This window comes from Ananas comosus, linkage group 5 (assembly GCF_001540865.1).
Source record: "Ananas comosus cultivar F153 linkage group 5, ASM154086v1, whole genome shotgun sequence".
NCBI lineage: Eukaryota > Viridiplantae > Streptophyta > Magnoliopsida > Poales > Bromeliaceae > Ananas > Ananas comosus.
The window spans coordinates 7,739,445-7,762,639 of NC_033625.1; the positions used below are offsets into that span (position 1 = coordinate 7,739,445).

The following is a 23,195-nucleotide window of genomic DNA, read 5'->3' on the forward strand; positions in this document are numbered from 1 at the left end:
ATATATATATATATATATATATATATATATATAGTAGGTCTTGTGTGCTATTAGGAGCACAGAGGCCTCCGTGCTCCTAAGCCGTTTTCGATGATGGAGCTTCCGAATCGACGATCGGCTCCGTTAGACTTGATCTAGCATATTTGAAATATCTAGAAAATAAATTTTGTGATTTTTCGATATCATTTACCTAACGATCGAAAGGGTTCAAAATCAACGGCTGAAAATAAAAGTCTTACAAAAAAGTGGTTATATAGCATTAAAATTTTCGATCAAACATATTGGTCTTGCTGTAAATAGTATAAAGAATTTTCTATCAAAATTTCATCTGATTTGAATGCTTTTACACCATTAAACTTGCAAACAGTATACATCAACCATTAAAAATTGTTGATTTTGAACTCTTTTGATCGCTAGGAAAATAATACTGAAAAATCACAAAATTTATTTTCTAGATAGTCCAAATACGCTAGATCAAGTTTGACGGAGCCGATCGTCGATTTGGAAGCTCCATCATCAAAAACGGCTTAGGAGCACGGAGGCCTCCGTGCTCCTAATAGCACACAAGACCTACTAACTATATATATATATATATATATAGTTGAGCTAGAATACTTTCAAAAGCACCAAAAGGTTGGTGCTTTTGAGTTTTTAACCCTTGGATGGAGAAATGTAAGATTGTGATGATGGTGGTAGGTGGTGGTAGGTGGAATAGTGTTTGATCTAATGGCTATTAGTAATCAATAAATAGATCCAAGAGCTAGAAACCTAAAAGCGCCAAGGGGTGATACTTTTAAAAGTATTCTAGCTCAATTATATATATATATATATATATATATAATTGAGCTAGAATACTTTTAGAAGCACCACCTCCTTGGTGCTTCTGAGGTTTCTAGCCCTTGGATCTACCCATTGATTACTAATAGCCATTAAATCAAACACTATTCCACCTACCACCACCTACCACCATCATCACAATCCTACATTTCTCCATCCAAAGGCTAAAAACTCAAAAGCACCAACCTCTTTGGTGCTTTTGAAAGTATTCTAGCTCAACTCTCTCTCTCTCTCTCTCTCTCTCTCTCTCTCTCTCTCTATATATATATATATATATATAGAGAGAGAGAGAGAGAGAGAGAGAGAGAGCAGGGCTGCTGTGCTATCAGAAGCACGGAGGCCTCCGTGCTCCTAAGCCGTTTTCGATGATGGAACTTCCAAATCGACGATCGGCTCCGTCAAACTTGATCTAGCGTATTTGAACTATCTAGAAAATAAATTTTCCAATTTTTCAATATCATTTACCTAGCGATCGAAAAGAGTTCAAAATCAACAATTTTTAATGGTTGATATATACCGTTTGCAAGTTTAACGGTATAAAAGCATTCAAATCAGATGAAATTTTGATACAAAATTCTTTATACTATCTACAACAAGACCAATATGTCTGATCGAAAATTTTAATGCTATATAACCACTTTTTTATAAGACTTTTATTTTCAGCCGTTAAAAATTATTGATTTTGAACCCTTTCAATCGCTAGGTAAATGATATCGAAAAATCACAAAAATTATTTTCTAGAAACTTCAAATACGCTAGATCAAGTCTAACGGAGCCGATCGTCGATTCGAAAACTCCATCATCGAAAACGGCTCAAGAGCACGAAGGCCTCCGTGCTCCTAAGAGCACACAAGACCTACTATATATATATATATATATATATATACACCATATATATATATAGATATGCTAGCTCAGATTACGTGCAAATGCAGGCAACAATTATCTTAATTTATCATAAATAAATAAAAAATTATAAATCAAATTTATCAACAAATGTAGAATAAAATTGAAATTTTAAAATTGAATGGGTAGGATCCGGATTGGGGATCACTCGAAATAAAAGTTCAAACATTATTAACTCGAAATCGATCGATCAAAAACTAAAAATCAAACCAAAATCACTGAACTCAGCTCAAATGTCTTCTGTTTCTATTTCTATTTTCAGTAACAAGTATTCGTAGCAAAGTATATGACAAATAGAAAAGCGTGATGCTTTTGATGTTATAAAGGATACCTGAAAAAAAATGACTATGTTTATATGGCCCTTGCCCCTTAGTTCATGCATGCATGAAAATTTTGGTGAGGGAAAGCTATTGGTGGTAGAATATACATGCCACTGAGGCTCAACAAGATACTTGTATTCTCCTACTTCTTCGTAGGAACTAAATAAGCATACTTAAAAAAAAAAAAGAAAAAGAACAACAACAACAACAACAACAACAACAATAGATGCTTTCACATTTTCATGTATGTGTTTTCAAAATTCGCACACATACTCACTGTTACTACGTGAGTCACAATGTGTATCAGATGTGTGAAAATTGTAATTATCTATCAATGCTTTTAAGAATATTCTTTAAGCCTGCTTGCCTCTGCTTCTATTTCTAGCTGCAATTATTACTCGAAACAAAGTATTACAAACCTACTTTGAAATCTAAAAATTGAAGCACTATCTTAAAACTATGGATGTTTCTAATTTTACTACTGAAGAAAGGTTGTTAACGAGACTTTAAAATCATCATTCTCCTAAGGAGAATATATCAAACAACACTTTGTTAATCATCATTACACCATACGGTACGGTAGGACTAACTAGATCCTAAATAAGCTCAATGTGTAACATTTAACCTACAAACGCACGCATGATAATGAGAACCCAAGCTCAAAATGTTTACCATCAACTTAATTATCTCTTGAAGTGTTTCCTATCAAGATATCAATTTGAGATTCCATGTAAGGAACGAGGTGTACTCATGATCATCCTCCAAAAGTTGTTGTAAAAATTTGCCATAAACAGCAACCAAAATCCAAATGTAACTCCATTTAAACCCTAATAATCCAACAATTTTACAAATATAAGTGGGTGTCAAGTCACCATCCTAAACAAAGATTGAAAATGGGGGCCATTTTAATATTGATTGAGCTTTATTTATTAACAATTTAACACAAAAACCCCCTAGCCGCAAATCTTTTTTTTTTTAAAAAATAAGTTAAAATATATATAGCATCTATCTCAACTATCACCTATTTCGATTGAGCTATNAAAACAATACTTTTCTCTCTTTCTTTCTCTTTCTCCTCCTAGCTATATCTCAGCAAAATCGATCTTCTTTATCCGTTCATCAAATTTTCGGCCAAAATTCTATGAAGAAATTAAAAATTTTCACCTCCGTTTGTTTTATACCTAATTCTTATTTTTTTCCCCTTATTAGTTTTCAATATTTTCTCCACTATTATATAAATTAGCTTCTTTTTTACTCTTATCTTTTTCTACCTAGTTTATCTTTTTTTTTTCTTTTTCGTTAAATATCATGTGAGCATCAAAGTACATTTTTAAAATGGAAATCCGTAGATTTGAGGTGACAGATGTTCTAAATTCGAGGTTGAGAGTCGTACTACGCAAGTTAGATCTCCGTGAGTACTTTGTTTGTAACTCTTTTTTTTCCTTTTTTTTTTTAGCTTTTATGTTTTTATGGCTTAAAGATTATGATCTTGAATCTTACATTGTTCAGCTTTGGGGGTCGATTTAAATAACTTTTACTCTTCTTATTTATTTAGGTCCGATGACTACATTCAACATCTATCCTTTAATTAACTTTGGAATTTTTTATATTTTTTCTCGGGTAATGATTTTCTTTTTTCATAATTGTATAATATATTCAATCTCTGCTTACTGATGAATTGTCTACAGACTCTTTTCTTAAAAACATAGCGTTAAGAAAATCTAAATATGAAATTAAGATTGATAATTTTTGGTCACAAATATTTCATATGTGAAATAGGGGCGCTTTCATTAGTTTTATTTGGAATTACTTAGACATTACGTAATAAATTTTTAAAATTATTTAATTATTTGGAATTACTTAGACATTTCGTACAAATAGTATATTAGATATGGAAAATGCTTGGAGTTCTTTAATATATTATCTTTATAGATAATTAATTTCTGATCAAAAAATAGAATATATTTGGGCCAATATACATATACACATACCAATTAAGGATTTGGCAAAAATATATGCAAACAAAATAAATAGGCCATTATAAAAGAAGCATTGTCGTAGACATGCAGAAATGCTATTTTAATACATAATATTTATATTGAATTATATGTTAATTTTAATATTATTTTAAAGGCTAATGACAATTTTTTAATATGTTAAAATGTATTAACTTATCTAAACTATAACTCATTTTAATCTGACTATCTAATATTTAAAAATTCTAATTTACTGCACAACCTATCTGAGCTAATTGATAATTTTTTTCTACTTTATAATTTGAATAACAGTATTTGACATTGATTAACATAATTATTTTTCAACGAAAATAAGTAATATATCCAAATTTTATAATAAAAAAAGCCATCAAATGATCGAAATCAACGTACATGAAAGATTAGGCGGTAAGAATAAAATTTTTAATAAAAGTTTAATAGTTAAACCAAATAAGTTTTATATATTTTTATTTTGTAATATTTGATGAAATAAAATATTAAATATGGTGCATGGATTGTACGGATACATGATGTTCAGGTATAATTTCTCTACGTGGCCCTACATCCTCATGTCACATCCGTGAGCCAACAACGCTTCCGCCGTAGACTTGTACAGAATCCACCTATCCAACGGCCAGGATTAACCCGACCCACCCAAAAGGACACGTAACTGTCATTTTCGTAATTAACCACGCGTCCACTGCCCCTCCCCCGCGCCCGTAGGAATGCAAACGGGGCAGATCCGGGGGCGGGAGAGTTCTCCAACCTTCCGCTTCATTTTTTATCGGGACGTGGCGGATTCAGGGTGGGTTACTTTTCATTTTATTTTTGGCTCCCACTTACTGCTCCATTCGGGGCGGATCGGGGCGGGAGCCGGATTTTTGACGGATCAGGGCGGATTGAAGGAAGAAAATAGTCTCCCACCTCCCGCTCCATTTACTTGGCGGATCGGGGCGAATTCGGGACGGGTTATATTTTTTTATATTTTTTGTTCCCACTTACCACCCTATTCAGGACGGATCGGGGCGTAGCTCCACCAACCCGGATCCATTTGCATCCCTAGAGAGATGGGGAGACATAAGCACGTGAGAGTAAGTCCTCAACATCTGCTGATCATGTATACGTGACCTCTCCTGCAGTCCTGCAATATATATATATAAATAAATATATATATATTCTGCGACCTTTTATCTCTCCTTTTGTCTATGCATTTGTCACTTTGTGAAGCTTGGGGGATCGAGCCCCAGTTGCGACTTTGCGAAAGTAATGGAAAAGACAAATAGTGGTAAAATAAAAAATAAAATAAAAAGAAAGGGAACTCCGTATACCGTTTCAACTCTTCCACTTTTCATTACAAGACCATAGAAAAAGCAGGTCAACTTACGTGTAAGGGAATCCCCTTAAATATTATTGACCATTTTGATATAATATTTCTCTCAATTTTTGTCTTTTCTCTTTTTTTCTTATTCCTGTCGAACACCGCCTTTATTTTCGCTTGGGTTGATTTTAGTTTTTTGGGAGCTTTTTGGCTGATCAAATCGTCGATATATTCTTATTTATGAATGCAGGTGGAAAATTTAGCTACCATGGGAGAAGAGTTGAAACGGTGGAGCGAAAAGTAGAATNATGTTTCAGTTTTTTAATGCATTTAATGCAGATAAAATTATCGAGAATAATTTTGATTAAAAAAAATTTTAGCTTTCAAAATTAAAGAAAGATCAGATAATTTTTTAACATTATTTTCATTTAAATTTTTATATATAATTATTTATTCGATAAAATATAAATAGAGCGAGTAGATTAGGTGAAATTATCAAAAAAACTAAAAAATTCTCATTTTTTCATACAGATATCAACTAAAAAAATAAAGTTGAGGGCGCAGTTTCAAAATGGCATAAGTTGAGGGGATCTCCATACATTTTTACTTAAGAGAACCTTGAGGGTAAATAAGTCATTTTAAAAGTTAACCCATCTTTAACCCTTTAATAACTATGGTAAAACTAACATAACTAACAGTAAGGGTATTGATGATAATTTTCTGCATTTACAGGGGTATAGGTGATATTTTAAACTTTATAGGGGCATCTATGATATTTTAGACTTTGAGAGGGGTATCCATGAAATTGCCCCAAAAATCTATTAGTTTTGAGCTTTTGCAAAATTAGGCCGTCTTTTTAGATTTTGCAGATTCGGGCCGAATTTTCAGAAGGATGACCAACCTATCCCTCTTTCAAAATACATAAAAATTATATGCTTTAAATGCCTAGAAAAATACAACTGCTAAGCCATGAAGTATAAAATTTTTTGAAAATAACAACTGCTAAGCTATTTCTAGTTCGCCACAAGGGATGAAAGCAAGGAAGCTAGCCTATGTGGAAGAAAGAAAGAAGTCAAGCTGCACGCAATCCACAACCAAAAGAGAGAAGCCAGTCACGAAACACAAACAATATTCCACATAAAATCTCTTCCACATGTCTTGCAAGAGACGATTCGGTTCACAACAGCCGATTCCATAGGCATTCTGGCTTGATGAATGCTATCTTGCTTGAGAAATCCCTTCCTTCTTATTGGCTTATTCAATAAACGGTATAACACTTCTCTCGTAAAACGAGAATTTTCATTCAAGACAAAATAAAACGAATAAAGAATAATTAATAAAATGAAAGAGTGCAATATTCTCTCAAATATTGCAACATGCTATTCCAAATAGTACAATATCTGTATAAGTAGTGCAACATATGTATTGTGTTGGTCGCCGAATCTTTCCGACCCTTGACCCGGTCAAAGATCCTCCTCGGGGAGCGCGTCGGGGTGCGGAACGACTACGGATAGCGACCCTCGAAGTGTGCGCCCTTCGACAGATCAAGCAATTCGGCTGATGAGGGATCGGATCAGCCGGGTTCGAAAACCTCTACAGTAGATTCGGTTCGGCTGGAAGAGCCGAATGTATGAACTATGCAGGGATCAATGCCGGCAGAAGTGCCGAATGAAAGAAGTACACACTAAATGGGTCGGCTGAAAGAGCCGAATGGAAGAAGTACACAATGACTGGTCGGCTGAAAGAACCGAATGCCTTTATATAATAATAAAAAAGAGTGTGCCCGAAGGGCATACAGACTCAGAAATATAATTTACAACAGAGTGATGCCCGTGGGGCGGACAGACTCTGCAAATGTAGTCTACAACGGAGTGATGCTCGTGGGGCAGATAGATTCCAGGGTTCTACTTAGCGAACTACTCCTAGGAAAGCAGTAAATGCGGAAAAGAAAAAGATTACATTTAGACTACTAATAGAAAAGCGATAAAATACAGAGGAAATAAGGGTGGTCTTCTCGTTCAGGATGGAGAAAGACCTTTATTACAGGCTTTGAAGTTACTATTTATAGTGATGTCTTCTCAGCCCACATTATTGGTCGGTTGAAAGTAGTGGGGGGAGTGGTTGTAACCATGATCGTGGAAGTTACGCCCACTCCTTATGGAAGTTACGCCCACTTCTCATGGAAGTTACGTCTCCACTTCTCAACCGTTCCCGCCTAAACGCTCTTGGCCTTCAGGCGCCTTATTGCCGACTCCTGGTGTACCACGTGTCCTTATTTCTTCAGCTCATACGTGGGCTAGGTCAGCGTGTTCATTTCAAATTTGGCATCAACATATTGTTAATACATATTTTGCATAATTTTTACACTAGATTACGTACAGTTTAATATATTACACAAAAATAATATAATATATTATAACATATTATAAAAATTATACAATATATGTACAAACAGTGTATATTTTATACTATTTGTACAGATATTTACACCATTTGTATAAATATTGCACTATTATGAGAGGATGTTGCACTATTTAGATGTGTGTTGCACTCTTTTTTTTAAAAAAATTAAATTTCATTGCATATGAAATAAAATGTCAAATTTCTTGGAAATGACAACTGTTAAGTCATAATTACATATTCCTTTCTCATGAAACGAGAATCCTCATTCAAGACAAAATAAAAAAATAAAGAATAATTAATAAGATGAAAGAGTGCAACATTCTCTCAAATAGTGCAACAAGTTCTTCCAAATTGTGCAATATCTGTATAAGTAGTGCAACATATGCATTGTTAATACACATTTTGCATGATTTTTACACTAAATTATGTATAGTTTAGTATATTACGCGAAAATAATATAATATATTACAACATACTATAAAAATTATACAATATATGTACAAACGGTACATATTTTATACTATTTGTATAGATATTTACACCATTTGTGTAAATATTGCACTATTATGAGAGAATGTTGCACCATTTAGATGTGTGTTGCACTCTTTTTTTTTTCAAAATTAAAATTCATTGCATATTAAATAAAATGTCAAATTTCTTGAAAATGACAACTGCTAAGCCATAATTACATGTACCTTTCTCGTAAACAAGAATCCTCATTCAAGACAAAATAAAAAAATAAAGAATAATTAATAAGAAGAAAGAGTGCAACATCCTCTCAAATAGTGCAACATGCTCTTCCAAATAGTACAATATCTGTATAAATAGTGCAACATATGTATTGTTAATACACATTTTGCATGATTTTTACACTAAATTACGTACAGTTTAGTATATTACCCAAAAATAATATAATATATTGTGCGTAATATAACCACATTTTGTAATATATTACATTATTTTCGCGTAATATATTAAACTGTACATAATTTAGTATAAAAATTATGCAAAACGTGTATTAACAATGCATATATTGCATTACTTATACATGTATTGCACTATTTGGAAAAGCATGTTGCACTATTTGAGAGAATGTTGCACTTTTCATCTTATTAATTATTTTTTATTTTTTTATTTTGTTTTGAATGAGGTTTCTTGTTTCACGAGAAAGGTACATGTAATTATGGTTTAGCAGTTGTCATTTTCAAAAAATTTGACACTTTTTTAATATGCAATGAAATTTAATTTTCAAAAAGAAAGAGTGCAATACACATCTAAATGGTGCAATATCCTCTCATAATAGTGCAACGTTTACACAAATGGTGTAAATATCTGTACAAATAGTATAAAATATGCACATTTGTACATATATTGTATAATTTTTATAGTATGTTGTAAAATATATTATATTATTTTCGCGTAATATACTAAACTATACGTAATTTAGTATAAAAATCATATAAAATGTGTATTAACAACCAAAGCTTGCTCCCTCTCCGCCTCCACCTCTGAAATACTAAAAGTCAGATTGCTTGACCCCGACGGAAACACCTTCGCCGCAACTCTCGACCGTACTCGACGGGCCGCAACCGATGCGGTCACCAGCTGATCAACCGTTTTCTGGAGTCCTCTAATCTGCTCCTCCTGGCGCATGGTAGTCTCCTGCTGACACTGCACCACATTGGCTCGTTGCCTCGCCATTCCCACGAGAGTGGCCAACTACTCGCGAAGTTCCAAGTCTCCACTCGCCTCAAATTTCTCAAGGACCATTTGTCCCATCCCGCGCCGATCTAGACGGAGATCGCCTACGCGGTGCCATCATTTTCCGAGACATGACAACTCGATTAATTCTCAACCTTCTAGGTCGAGCACGAAACAATTAACATCGACTCAAATCGGGCGAAAGTCACACAAGGGCGTCTATTCTCATCACTCGGTTTCATGTTGTCGTACGCCCAACATGAACACACTCGGTTGAGAGTACACCGCACCTTGGATCTACCTCTGACATCCATTATAGTGGTTTACCACATAACCCAATCATTAACCTTTCGCCATAAGTCTCAAGTCCTCATCTCTCACGACCCTTAACCTCTATGATTTACTATCCTAGGGTCTCCTAGGTCCAACTAAACCGTTTTCTATTATTCTTTTTATTCTCTTTTATGCTCTAATACCATCTTATTTGCCACCTCCCGAGCCCGCCTATTTGGTCGGATTCGGGCACGCTAACAGACTGCCGAACGGACAGGGTTTCCCCTGTACCGCGAACAGAGTTTTTCCTATACGTCCAAGGTGTCATAATCCATACAATGCGCGAGGTTCCAACCAAGAACAGCATACAAACAAAGATTGCATAAGGAAGGTATCAAAAACATAAATGCTAAATTATTACAAGTATACAACTCGCATACATTTACATATTACATTTTCATTCTCTTTAGCTTCCAAATACAATCAGATTTAATATAGTTATTACAACTTAGTTCTTTTCCTTTTCACAACCCTAAGTTATGGCGACTCAGGGTACAACTATCTCTGGTTTCAGTGGTAGGGCGCTATCTACGGAGCTATGCCCTTTCCTGACGTCGCTGCGCCGCTCGCGTGTGAACCTGAAATCCCTCAAAACAACGTGAGGTGAGAACTATTGTCCATAGTTCCTAGTGAGTACGGCCACTCAAGGGAAGAGCTCGACCCACCAGGTCCAAAGGAGGCACTGCAAACATGTTAGTCCAGCAGATATATATAACATCATATAATTCATGTTCATGCCTCACAACATGTAACTATGCAAATCATGCAACTTATGCAAGTAGATTAATTGATTCTATTTTTTATTCTTAGTTATTCTTTACTTTTAGTCATTCTTTAGCATTAGTCGTTCTTTATTCTTTGTTATTAGTCACATTATATTCATTTGTTATTCTTTCCTAAGGTTACTTTTATCTTAGCCAACTATGCCACTCAACTCGGTCTTGAGTCAATCAACTGCGGAGTACCGCGCTCTGTCCGGCTCGAGGTGAAGGAACTCTCACATTCACCTCGGCCTTAAATCCTCTCGACTATAGGTCTTCCACGAGGTGAGGAAACCGTCAAACCCCTGGACCACAAGTCGCTCAATGGACCTACGGGCGAGGAGAACTAACATATCCGCATCCACATTCTCATCGCATACTGGGCGAGGAGAACCAACATACCCGTTGAATCATTACCGGGCGAGGAAAACCAACATACCCGTAATTATGATTCTTATTTGCCATTCCACTTGCCGGGCGAGGAGAACCAACATACCTGTTGAATCACTGTTGGACGAGGAGAACCAACATACCCACAATTCTAATTCACTTGCGCTCGGTCGCAAGTCTCATCCGCTGCACTAGCAGCCTTCATTCCTAGGGATTCCAGAATCCACATTCATATCTCTAGGGTTGGTCTTATACCCTATAATGTCGACCTATCTATATCCAAGCTATTTCTTAACCTAAGTTTAATACATTAGGTCCAATGTTACTATGCTCATAGCCTAGGTTCTACAACACTAGGTCCAATGTCATTTTCCTCTTAGGTCCACTTAACTCTAGGTTCAATGTCAATCATCTCTTAACCTAGGTTTACTTGACCCTATGTTCAATTCTCAACCTAAGTTTAATACATTAGGTTTAATACCACTCATGTTCTCATTTTCCTAGTTGTCCATACCTAGGAATCATACTTTACATGCCACACTTGTTGAGTTCTATAACCACCTTGAGTTATCGACCCGAGTTCTCATTTATATGGATCTAACATATTCCACCATACGTCAACATGCATTTACTTCATGTAACACAATCTCACACTATGTCATTTTGTATTTATCTTATCCTCCAAGGATAGTCAATACATAGCATCACATGCATTCATATAGCATTTAGTTCATGCATTCGCTTAGCATATACTCTATGCATTCATTTACATCTATCGCTTGCATTCATTATTAGCATGTATCTTATATATTCACTTAGCATATATCCTATGCATTTACAATTAGCATCTATTTCATACAATCACTTATCATATTTTTTATGCATTTACATAGCCTTTTTCTCATGCATCTATATAGCATCTCATCATGCATTCTTTTACTAGCATACATCTTATGCACTGACAATTAGACTCTAACTCATGCATTCACTTTAGCATTTAACTCATGCATCTAGCTCATGTTATTTAGTATCTAGCTCATGCATTCATTCACTTGGCAATTTACTACCACTTCATGCATCAATAATGAAACACACTTCACTTTGGCATAGAAGTGACCTAACCGCTTTGGTAGAGCACAACCCGCCTAATATCGATCTCCGATTGCTTGTAGTCACTTGCAATCGGGCTTCCGCGGCACACGTGATCCGGTTTGGGTCAAACTCGCAATCGATCGCCGAACGCCCAACAATCCGCAACCTAGGGTCTTCAAGAGCCTTCCTCTAACCTTCAATTAGAGGAATATTGGGTTAATTGAGATCAAAATCCTCATTTACTAAAACCCCAATTTGAAGCCCTAGCCTTAATACATCCCTAAATACCCCAAAAATATATAGAGTAACATGTTTAGAACACTCTAGGGACTACTAGAATATCATTCATGAAGGATTTAACCAAATCCTAAACTCTTACCAAAATGCGAATGCCGAGTTGGAAGCACACCGCTCAATCGGGCGCACGAAGGTTCGATCCGTCGCTCCACACGCGTTCCCAAGCTCGCTCTCCGCCAAGCCTCCGAATTTGAGAGAGAGAGATAAAAAGAGAGTAGGGAGATATCTAGACAGAAAAAGGGAGGGTTTCTTTCTCCCTCACCATGCGTGTGTGTGTGTGGTGTGTGCTCGGCTGAGAAGGAGGAAGAAGGAAAGGGAAGAAGCCCCTTTTATAGTCAACACCCCTCAACATTAATATAATTTCAGTTTAGCAGCTTAGAATCTGTTTCTTTTCGCTAGAGCCTTTCTGAATGTCCGTTTGTGCTCAAATTTGATAGTCAGGCTCGGTTTAAGCTAATAAAATAAAAATATCTTAACTTTTCAGTTTGGACCATTTTTGGTCATCGAAAGTTCTACCGACTAGAATCTCTAGCAAATAGCAGTTAGATTTTACTTTCCACTTTTCAGGTGTCGGAATGACATGAAACTTTAAATCTAGCATTATAAAAATAATTCCGACATATTTTTCAATTTTCACAATTTTTCTGACACTGTGAATTTTCTGCTAAAATATCAGCCCTATTTCTTACAGAAAATTCTAAATCTTCTGTTTCCGTTCCGATTTCAGCACAAGTCGTTTTCGACTTATATTTTACTTCTTTAAGTCCAATAAAAATAGTATCTCACACTATTTTTATTTATATTTATTTTTATATTAAAAATTCGGCATACTACAGTTACACTCTTTCATCTTATTAATTATTCTTTATTCTTTTTATTTTATTTTAAATAAGGTTTCTTGTTTCACAAGAAAGGTACATGTAATTATGCCTTAGCAGTTGTCATTTTAAAAAAAAATTGACACTTTATTTAATATGCAATAAAATTTAATTTAAAAAAAAAAGAGTGCAATACACATCTAAATGGTGCAATATCTTCTCATAAAAGTGCAACGTTTATACAAATGGTGTAAATATCTATACAAATAGTGTAAAATATGCACCGTTTGTATATATTGTATAATTTTTATAATATGTTGTAATATATTATATTATTTTCGCGTAATATACTAAACTATACGTAAGTTAATGTAAAAATCATGCAAATGTATGTTAACAATGCATATGTTGCACTATTTATACAGATATTGTACTATTTAGAAGAGCATGTTGCACTATTTGAGTGGATGTTGCATTCTTTCATCTTATTAATTATTTTTTATTTTTTTTATTTAGTCTTGAATGAGAATTCTCGTTTCACGAGAAAGGTACATGTAATTATGACTTAGATTGTTATTTTCAAGAAATTTTACACTTAATGGCTTAGCAGTTGTATTTTTCTAGGCATTTAAAGTATATGATTTTTATGCATTTTGAAAGAGGAATAATTTTGTCATCCTTCTGAAAATTCGGGTCGAATCTGTATAATTTAAAAAGACGGTTTATTTTTACAAAAGCTCAAAACTAATAGATTTTTTTTTATGTAAATTGGCCAAAAATGAAAATAAAAAATAATAAAAAGTTTAGGGTTGTCATTCGATGCGTTCTTTGCATGGCCAAAGTGGCCTTATTGCGTTGTAGTAAATTACCTGCACCCGGCGTTGTAGACAAATTGCTTCATTTCCTCGGCTTCTTCTCCACCTCCTCCAGCCTCTACTTCTTTGGCTCTCTTTCCCTCCTCTTTCCTCTCGTCCTACGCCAACAAAGCTCGTGACTATGACGGCGACGACTTCTGACGCTATGGAGGAGGATCCGGCGCCGTCTTCTGATATGACGGAGGAGGAGGGGGGCGACCCGGCGCCGACTTCTGATACGATGGAGGAGGAGCCGGCGCCGAGTTCGGATCCGGCGGGGTACGGTGCTCCGCCGGTGAGCGCGATACAGCTGCTTCCGGAGGACGCGCTCCACAACGTGCTCCTCCGCCTGACGCTCCGCGAGGCGGTGGCCTCACGGGCGGTGTCCCGACTCTTCCGCGACGCCTTGTCGTCGCCCCCCTTCTTATCCCTCCTCCCCTCTCTCCGCCTCCTCCTCCTCCGCCACCCTCGGCCCCCCACCTCCTCCTCCTCCTCCTCCTCCGCCGCCGCCGCCGCCGCCGCCTCCCTCCACGCCTTCGACCCCTCCCGCCGCCGATGGCTCCGGATCCCCCTCTCCTTCCTCCCCTTCCCCTCCTTCTCCCCCGTCGCCTCCTCCCCCTCCCTCCTCTACCTGTGGGTGGATCCCCTCTCCGGCGGCGGCGGCGGCGGCGGCGGCGGTCACCCTCCCAAATCGCTCGTGGCGTGCAACCCGCTGGCGCGATCGTACCGCGTGCTGCCGCCACTCGGATCCGCGTGGTCGCGGCACGGCACCGTCCTCGCCGGCCCCCGCGGCACCGCGATCGTGCTCACCGAGCTCGCCGCGCTCACCTACGCCCCCGGCCGCGCGGATCGGTGGCTCAAGTACCCGCTAACCCTGCCCTCGAAGCCCCGGAGCCCGATCCTCGCCGCCGACTCCATCTTCGCCCTCTGCGACGTCGGCACCCCGTGGCGGAGCCAGTGGAAGCTCTTCTTCTGCCCCCTCTCCGCCCTCGGCGGCGTCGGCGGCGGCGGCTCCGGATCCGGCCGGTGGGCCCCGCTCGAGCGGCACGTGTGGGGGGACGTGTTCGAGGTCCTGAAGCGGCCGCGTCTGCTCCCCGGGGCCGGCGGCCGGAGCGTGCTCATGATCGGGGGCCTGCGGGCGTCCTTCGCCGTCGACGCGCCCTGCTCGACGGTTCTGATCCTGCGGCTGGATCTGGCCACGATGGAGTGGGACGAGGCCGGGAGGATGCCGCCGGAGATGTACCGGTGCTTCACCGGCGCTGGAGAGGCCGGGATCGGGGCCGCGATGGCGGTGGCGGCGGGGAACAACAAGGTGAAGGTGTTTGGAGGGGACGGCAGAGTCTGGTTTTCGGGGAAGAGGGTGAGAGGGAAGCTGGCGATGTGGGAGGAGGCGGAGGCTGAGGCTGAGGCTGAGGCGGAGGCGGAGGAAGAGGGAGAGCCCGGAAAAGTAGGGTCTGGCTTGTGGAGTTGGGTGGAAGGATTGTCGGGATACAGTGAGGGAGTGTACAGAGGATTCGTCTTCGATGCAGGATTCACGGCCATGCCCTAGATCATTGTTCCGGTGCGTTTGTCTGTTCACCAATCTCGGCTTAATTTTATTGCTGAAAATAAAGTTTTTGCATGATTTTATATCTGGATGGAATTTAGGATTTGATGTTTGAGCATTGAGAATTTTATGGGCTTGCATTGAGGTGCTTGTAACATGATCCAAAGTCGCTAGATGGTTGTTCGGAGCTTGTTATTTAAGTGGTTGATGTTTTGCTTGGTCGAGTGTCTGTGAGAATATTTGTTCGATTAATGTCTCTGATGATAGTTAAATGACATTATTTGGCAGTTAATATGCAAATCCTTGATTTTTAATTCAAATCATTTAGGAATGAATGCGCGTTTAAAAAAAAAAAGAAAAAAGAATGCATTATTGCACAAAGTTGTGCCTGGAACTGGAAGACATGATACTAGACAAAAGTCTCATCAAAACCTACTTACAACTTTAAGATCTCTAGAGGATGGTTCTTATCTGTTCTTCATAATCTATGTAGCACGTAGAAATTAGCGCACTGATTGCGTAGATGGAAAATTTCGTAAAATGATTTGTTAACTTTGGTGAAAAGTTCTATGATGTGCCAAGTTCATGAATCAAAAGTAGCTTTTGGGGGGACTCTGTAAGAAATAGTTTATCTTCCTGTACAAGCTACACATTGGGTAAGAGTCAACATATCCGGACAAAGTTGGTGGGAGTTCTCTTGGCTTTGGATATACGTACGAGACTTGTGATGCTACAGCCGAAGGCTAGTGCTTACCTGCTTCTCAATTGCAATTGTGGTTATGTTTACCAATCACGACTGACACTATGATGATCTAAACAGTGAGACCCAATTTTCTTCCCTTTAATTGTGTGAGGAACAGTCATAATAAGTAAAAGTGTGGTTCCTATGTGACTCAATGCCTCCTTAGTGCTACTGCATAAATCTAGAAGAACTAATATATTGAGATGTCTAAAATTCGAAAGTGAAATACTCCGATGCTAAAGATATAAAAACGGAACGTCAAATAAGGTTTTGGGTCTCATCTATGAGTTTCTGTCCATACGGTGGGTCTGATGCGCTAAGCATATGTAGTCGCTACTGCTGTCCAAGGCTTACCATTGGTGATGGAGCAAAAGTTCTGTTTTGGCAGTGTCTTCACACAGTGTAAATTGAATGCGCTTTTTCAAATTGCTTCGAAGTTTTAAGTTAAGATTTCATCAAACAAATTTGTCGAATTAAAATAATAATGATCCTTAATTAGCAGTTTGATTTGTGTACATGTTTCTAAATTCACCCGTGGATCGGAATTCCTTGAATACGAAAAAAAAAGAATTCAAGTCTTCAATTTATATATTGAAATAGGCGGTCTCATGTGATGGATAATCGAACAAGTTATCTTAGCTAAGCATTTCACCGACATCATTTATGTCAGTATTATCGTTGTTAACTGGCAGAACTTTTTTTTTCTGGGATTTGTGCTGATTTTATGTGACTTAATCTTCTTCTGTCGCTTTTGTGATTTGTGAAGATTGCATGTCCTTCCTTTTTTTGTAATTACTTAGAAATAAGGTGTTTTAACTATTGAATAAACACATCAACGCTTATCACCAGGAATCATGCATCCAAAATACTTGATGTTTTCATTACTTAGATGGGAATTCAGGTCCTGATTTTGATGCACATCTTCATGTGGTTTATATCTATGTCCTTATCCTTCGTTTGGTTCGGGTATAAATAAAAACTGCTTATTCCAAGGATACGTAGAAGTTCAGGTTTAAGCAGAAACTAGAGTAAATTTTTTTTGGACGAAAATTGGATTGTTTTTTAAAATAAAGTAAGTAGTGTTTAGATGGTTAGATTGGAATAGTGGGAATAAAAGTAATTGTAATTTTAAATTAATAATATTTTATCTAATTAATTAATATCAAAATATTAATTAAAATTTATTTAATAAATTAAAAAATTATTAGCTATGAATATTGTATAAGAATGAAAAATATATTAACTTATTAATTATATTAATTAATTATTTAAGTAATTATAAAATATAACTTAACTTTTTGATTAATTAGTAAATTATTTAATTAGTTGGATGATTTGTTAAGAAATTAATTTTAGTTAGTTGACCAATATAAATATTAGTTATTAGATCAACACATTAAATAATTAATTCTTAATGAGCTAATTAACCATGAATAATAAGCTAATTAATTACTTAACTATTTAAGCAATAGATAATGACTTAAATATTTTAATTAGATTAACTAATAAGTTAATACAATAATTAAAATTAAATTTAAACTTTAAGCTTGTTTCCACTTGGGAACAATCTTGTTCCAGGTAAAGGGTAGAAATGGGAACAGCTGTTCCACCCTTATTCCTCCTCATTCCTAATCATGGAGAACTACAATTCCCAAACACAAAAAATAGCGTTTGGGTATAAGGAGGAACAAGGGCTTATTCCCCTCCTTATACCCGAACCGCTAAGGGATTCTTGTTTTCTTGCTCAGATTTTTGAAACAAATGTTTAATGCATAGAACCGATCGAAAAAGTTGATGTAAAAGATGAATCATTTGAACAAGGATTGCATCGAAGAGTCAGAAGCAATGAAGAATAGCTTGCAGAATTATACTGTTAGAATTGACAGTTGGTGAAAAAGGTTACGAAAAATTAGAGAATAAGAGGGAATGGAGTACGGAAACATTAAGGTTCATGCTGCAAACTCTTCTAAAAAAATGCACCGTAAAGGACCCATGTATATGATAAAATCCTACTCAAATATGCTCATGACAGGTACTTTAGTTTGAGCAATTTTGGTATGGTTACAGGGGTAAGAAAAGAATCTTTAACGCCCTTTCTTTATATCGTACCACTACTATTCATGCTATATGCAGTTGTTGAATCTTTTTAAATTCCTTTGGTAACCTACATCATCAAATCTAATTAGCGCTAACTTCCCTCTTGATTGACTGCCCCCTCACTGCTGCTTAAACACTATTTATATAACAGTCTTGATAGGCTCAAATGTTGATCATTTAACTATTTCAAGCGAAATGGAATCTACCTAAGAATAAAAACTGCAAATTATTCATGTAGTATAGGATCTCTTTGACAACTTCTATGAAGTTTGATGGATTCGATGCATCGTAGTCTCATCTGATGCCTTTTTGTTTGGATTCTTACTTCAGTTTATGGCAATTTAAGTTATTCCAGCCAACATAAATTTAACTATTTCAAGCGAAATGGAATCTACACTAAGAATAGAAACTGCAAATTATTCATGTAATATAGGACCTCTTTGACAACTTCTATGAAGTTTCATGGATTCGATGCATCGAAGCCTCATCTGATGCCTTTTTGTTTGGATTCTTACTTCAGTTTATGGTAATATAAGTTATTCCAGCCAACATGTTATGTCATTCATCATTCTTAAAACCATGTTTGTTTGGACTTCCTTTTTTCTCAATTTTTCTACTTTGATTAGATATTGGTTTAATGGGCTGTCTGCAGAAGTTAGTGAAAATAACCTAATTTCCAAACAGATATAGGCACAGGAATGGACACAAACAACAAAACTTGAGGTGTATTACGCTACGTGGCTCAAATCTGAGGGTGGATACATATGAATTGCTGATAGTTTGCCTTCTTAGATGAGAACCATTCATAGACTTTCACTGAAACTTTACTTATCAAAATTTTCTGCTTACCTCTGTTCGAGAATTTTTTAAATTTGTTAAATGTTGCACAACCTTGTGCTGGAATTTTTCACTCCATTTTGATAGACCTATCTCATTCTGCAATTTCTGGAGTTGCAGCAGGCTACTTAGCCCCAACTATGTTAACAACGGCCATTTCATTTCGATGTTAAGTGGTTCTCAGAATTGCTGGAGCCATGAAGAGTCCTTATTTTTGGGTTGTATTTTCTCATGTAAGATGGCTGAAGCAGACCTAAGAGATTATCAAGTGCACTTAGTGTTTACAGACTTTGAAAGATAAATAGTATATTCTATTGTAAAATATTAGACTCAATGATCTGTTTCTGATATTTTTACCATAGCAATTGACCCCCACTTGGACCATTACCAACTAATGATCTTTTATTAGTGCCATGTAGGCATCGAGAAATTGGGTATTGGAAAAACATATCCAAAATTGGATATGCAAGGTGTGATTTTCCTGTCACTTGAACCATACTAGAAATATCCTTTTAAGCATCTTTTACATGAGAGGATGATAACAGGCTTTTGCACGAGAGCGACATCTAAATGTAGCTATACAATTATGTTATAGATCTCCTTGACTGCTACTACTCTTCTTGTGTGAGAATAAAGTAGGGGAAGATATGACCTGTAAGATGTTAAGTTTCCTAATACTTGAACCTTACAAGGAGTATCCTTTAAGTGACGACTAGTATTTTTTGGAGTATGACATGATAAGACATTTCCTTTCTTCCAAGGTTTAATCTGGGTTACATCTCTTTCGTTGTACTTACACGGAAAAGGCTAGAAAGAAGCACTTGTATAAATTCAACTAGTTAAATAAATTTTCATGTCAGGAACTAAAGTGAATTCATGATAAGAGAGTACTTAAATCTTACGAATTTAGGTAATGTAGGTACGACAATAGGACTTTCTCAATTCTCAGCAAATAATTGTCGAAGACCAAATTGTGTGCTGATTCCATATCCGTGCACTGCAGATACTCCCTTTCTATATTCCAGTAATTTGTTGATCTTTTGTTACAGACTATATCACGTTAATATTGTGTTTTTCATGTCTCTTTGTATTTTTCTTTTCTTCAGCCAATTTTATTTTAACTTTTTAGAGAAATAATTGTGTTCTGTTCTTCGCTTGCTTCTAAAAGATCTATTTGCATAATGATGGTATGCTTGTCTTCTGCTGCCGAATTGGGTATAGGAAATGGATTTGCATCTGAACCAAATAGTAATTATCAACAAATTACCTATTAAAAAAAAATCTGGAAAACTTTCTGTTTGTTTTTTGTTTTCCCACAAATAGAAGTCAATGCTAAATTATTACGAGGAGCAAAATCTTTTGTCGGCTATTTCTAGTAGAAGATTATTGCATCCCAGCAGGGCACAGCTTCATAATTTGATGTATACTCATCATAAAAAAAAAAAAAAAAAAAAAAATTCACATTGCTTAGTCAAAGTCAACTAGTTTGATTAGTTCGAACTGCTGAGTCTGATCAAATTTGCACTTAGACAAAAAAAATATTTTTGATAAACTAGAACTGTGGATTTTGATAAATTTTGCACTTGGACCAAAAAGAAAATATATAATATCTTCTTTTCTATGTGCAAATAAAAAACTATAAGCCATCTGTAAACTTGCTAGTTTTCATGTAGCTGCTGTGGCACACCTCTTATACTTGTACATATAGTTGTATGAGTACTGTACATAATATATGTATCGTCGACCTCGATCAAAGCCAATTTTTTCTGGTGGTTACGAAGATGAAACAATCCTTAATCCTTGCCATTTTCTTTATGGTTTTGTTGTTATTTGACACCATAACTCTTCTGGGTCTTTTTAGAAAATTTCCAGAGTGTTTTCATTTCCTTTTTCCAAGTTGCGATATCTTTCTTTATTTAACGTTGGATCCTCCTATGACCCTGATAGTTTCTTCCTGTTTCTTTATTGCAGTTCGAATTTGGCGCTCTTCATACTTGAGCAGGATGGGTGGCGAGAGAACTAGTCCAAATTCCGAACACATTGACAACAATCTTCAGAGGTATTTGCGAAAAACCCGTAAGAGATACATAATGAACATTTACCCCCAGATGCAATTGATAGTGCAATGGATTTAATTAGTAGCTTGATTGCGTGCACGATTGATGATCCGTGTAACAATTTTAATCGCCTTAAATTATTGAGACAAACAACCATGTGAATCTCCTTAAATTATTGAGACAAACAACCATGTTGTTTAATTTATATTAAGACAAAACGCTGTTCAATGTCTGATGTACATTAGTTGAATTGTATTTGACTTTTTACGAAACTTTTGTTATGTTTAGTGACAAAAATAGCAAACCATATAGCATTGGTGACTGAATGTTATTGGTATTTGATCAATTACTTTGCCACTTTTCGTCGGCGGAACGTTGCTTTTCATATTCAAATTTTCGTCACATTCAAAACTCCTCTCTCTCTCTCTCTCTCTCTCTCTCTCTGTCTTAGGTTTTTTTCTATATATATATATATATATATATAAACACTTTTTTCTTTATATGTTGTTAGCTTGCTTTTTTATTCTGGGAAAATTGATCATGTAACATACATGCTTCATTAAAGTTATATACAGAAAAATTCAGGGATGATATTGTGAAGTTGTACGACGACCTCGTCAGATATAGGCCGTTTTGAAATAGGCCCTCAGCTTCATTGTTTTAATTAGACACCCAATTACAATTAATTTTATTAATTGAGTTATTCTAGTTAGACGAGTTAACAAGTTTTGTTAAATTCAGTGGTTCTATTAACTCTTAGCTGTTTATTCCTCTATTTTTATTTATTTAAAAGCAAAACTTTTTATTTATTTGGTTGAAATTTACTTAGTTGGGGAAGATGAAAAGTTTAAAGATGCCGGTTATGAATAATAAAGCTTATGGGACTTTTCAGAAGTCCTGTTGTGACACCCCACTTTTTAGGGTTATCCATCTTAAAACTACTTTAGCCTTAGCACATTTACCTCTTTTAAGCTCTTTTAAGCTGATGCTTAATATGTTTTAGTTGAATTAAGAGGTTTGATCCTATTGTATTTCATATATAGGACTGTTTTATATAGTGGATAGTTCTAAGTCAGAGAACCTTGCTCTGCGTGCTATATAACTCTAGTTCAGTCAAGACTCATCTTATATTTTTTTGATGGCGATTGGCTCTAATACCACTATGACATCCCACTTGTTAGAGAGTCATTCATCCTAAAATTACTTTAGTCCAAGCATGCTTAATTTTTTTAAATTTTTTGGGCCTAAGTACTGTCTAATTTGTTATAGCCGAGTTAAGAAGTTTAGTCCTATTATATATATATATATATATAGAACTAGGCTAATATACTATTAATAGCACCAAGTCATTGGTGCTACCAAGTTTTTGGCTATAGGATTAAGAGATGTGCTGTTAGGATGATGTGGGCCCTCTAGGGTTAAGTGGGTGGTTGGTTGAATAGTATGATCTAACAGGTGAAAATGATCAAAATGATAGATTTAACGACGGAAAACTTGGTAGCACCAAGTGCTTCGTGTTATTAATAGTATATATATATATATATATATATATATATATATATATATATAACTAGGCTGGAATACTATCAAAGACAACTTGGTAGCACGGAGCGCTCCGTGCTACCGATAGTATAGTAGCCTAATTCTATATATATATATATATATATATATATATATATCTAGGCTGGAATACTATCAATAGAACCAAGCTATTAGTGTTATTAGTTTTTTAGCCCTTAGATTGAGAAATGTACGGTTAGGATGATGTGGGCCCCTAGGGTTGAGTGGGTGCTTGAATCTAACGGTGTAAAACTCGATAGCACCAATCCCTTGATGCTATTAATAGTATTCCAGTCGGACTATATATATATATATATATATATATATATATA

The 23,195-nt window shown here is 36.3% G+C and overlaps 1 protein-coding gene across 1 annotated transcript; it reads left to right on the forward strand.

Moving 5' to 3' along the window:
* Positions 13,972-21,649, forward strand: LOC109710834 (SKP1-interacting partner 15). The gene is made up of 2 exons (XM_020233615.1): positions 13,972-15,585; positions 21,218-21,649. Exon 1 carries the CDS (start codon positions 14,167-14,169, stop codon positions 15,571-15,573), a length of 1,407 nt encoding a protein of 468 aa, XP_020089204.1. The 5' UTR covers positions 13,972-14,166; the 3' UTR covers positions 15,574-15,585; positions 21,218-21,649.

Excerpts from the sequence above, each read along its gene's own strand:
- LOC109710834 (XM_020233615.1), top strand. The coding sequence starts at position 14,167 with ATGACGGCGACGACTTCTGACGCTATGGAGGAGGATCCGGCGCCGTCT.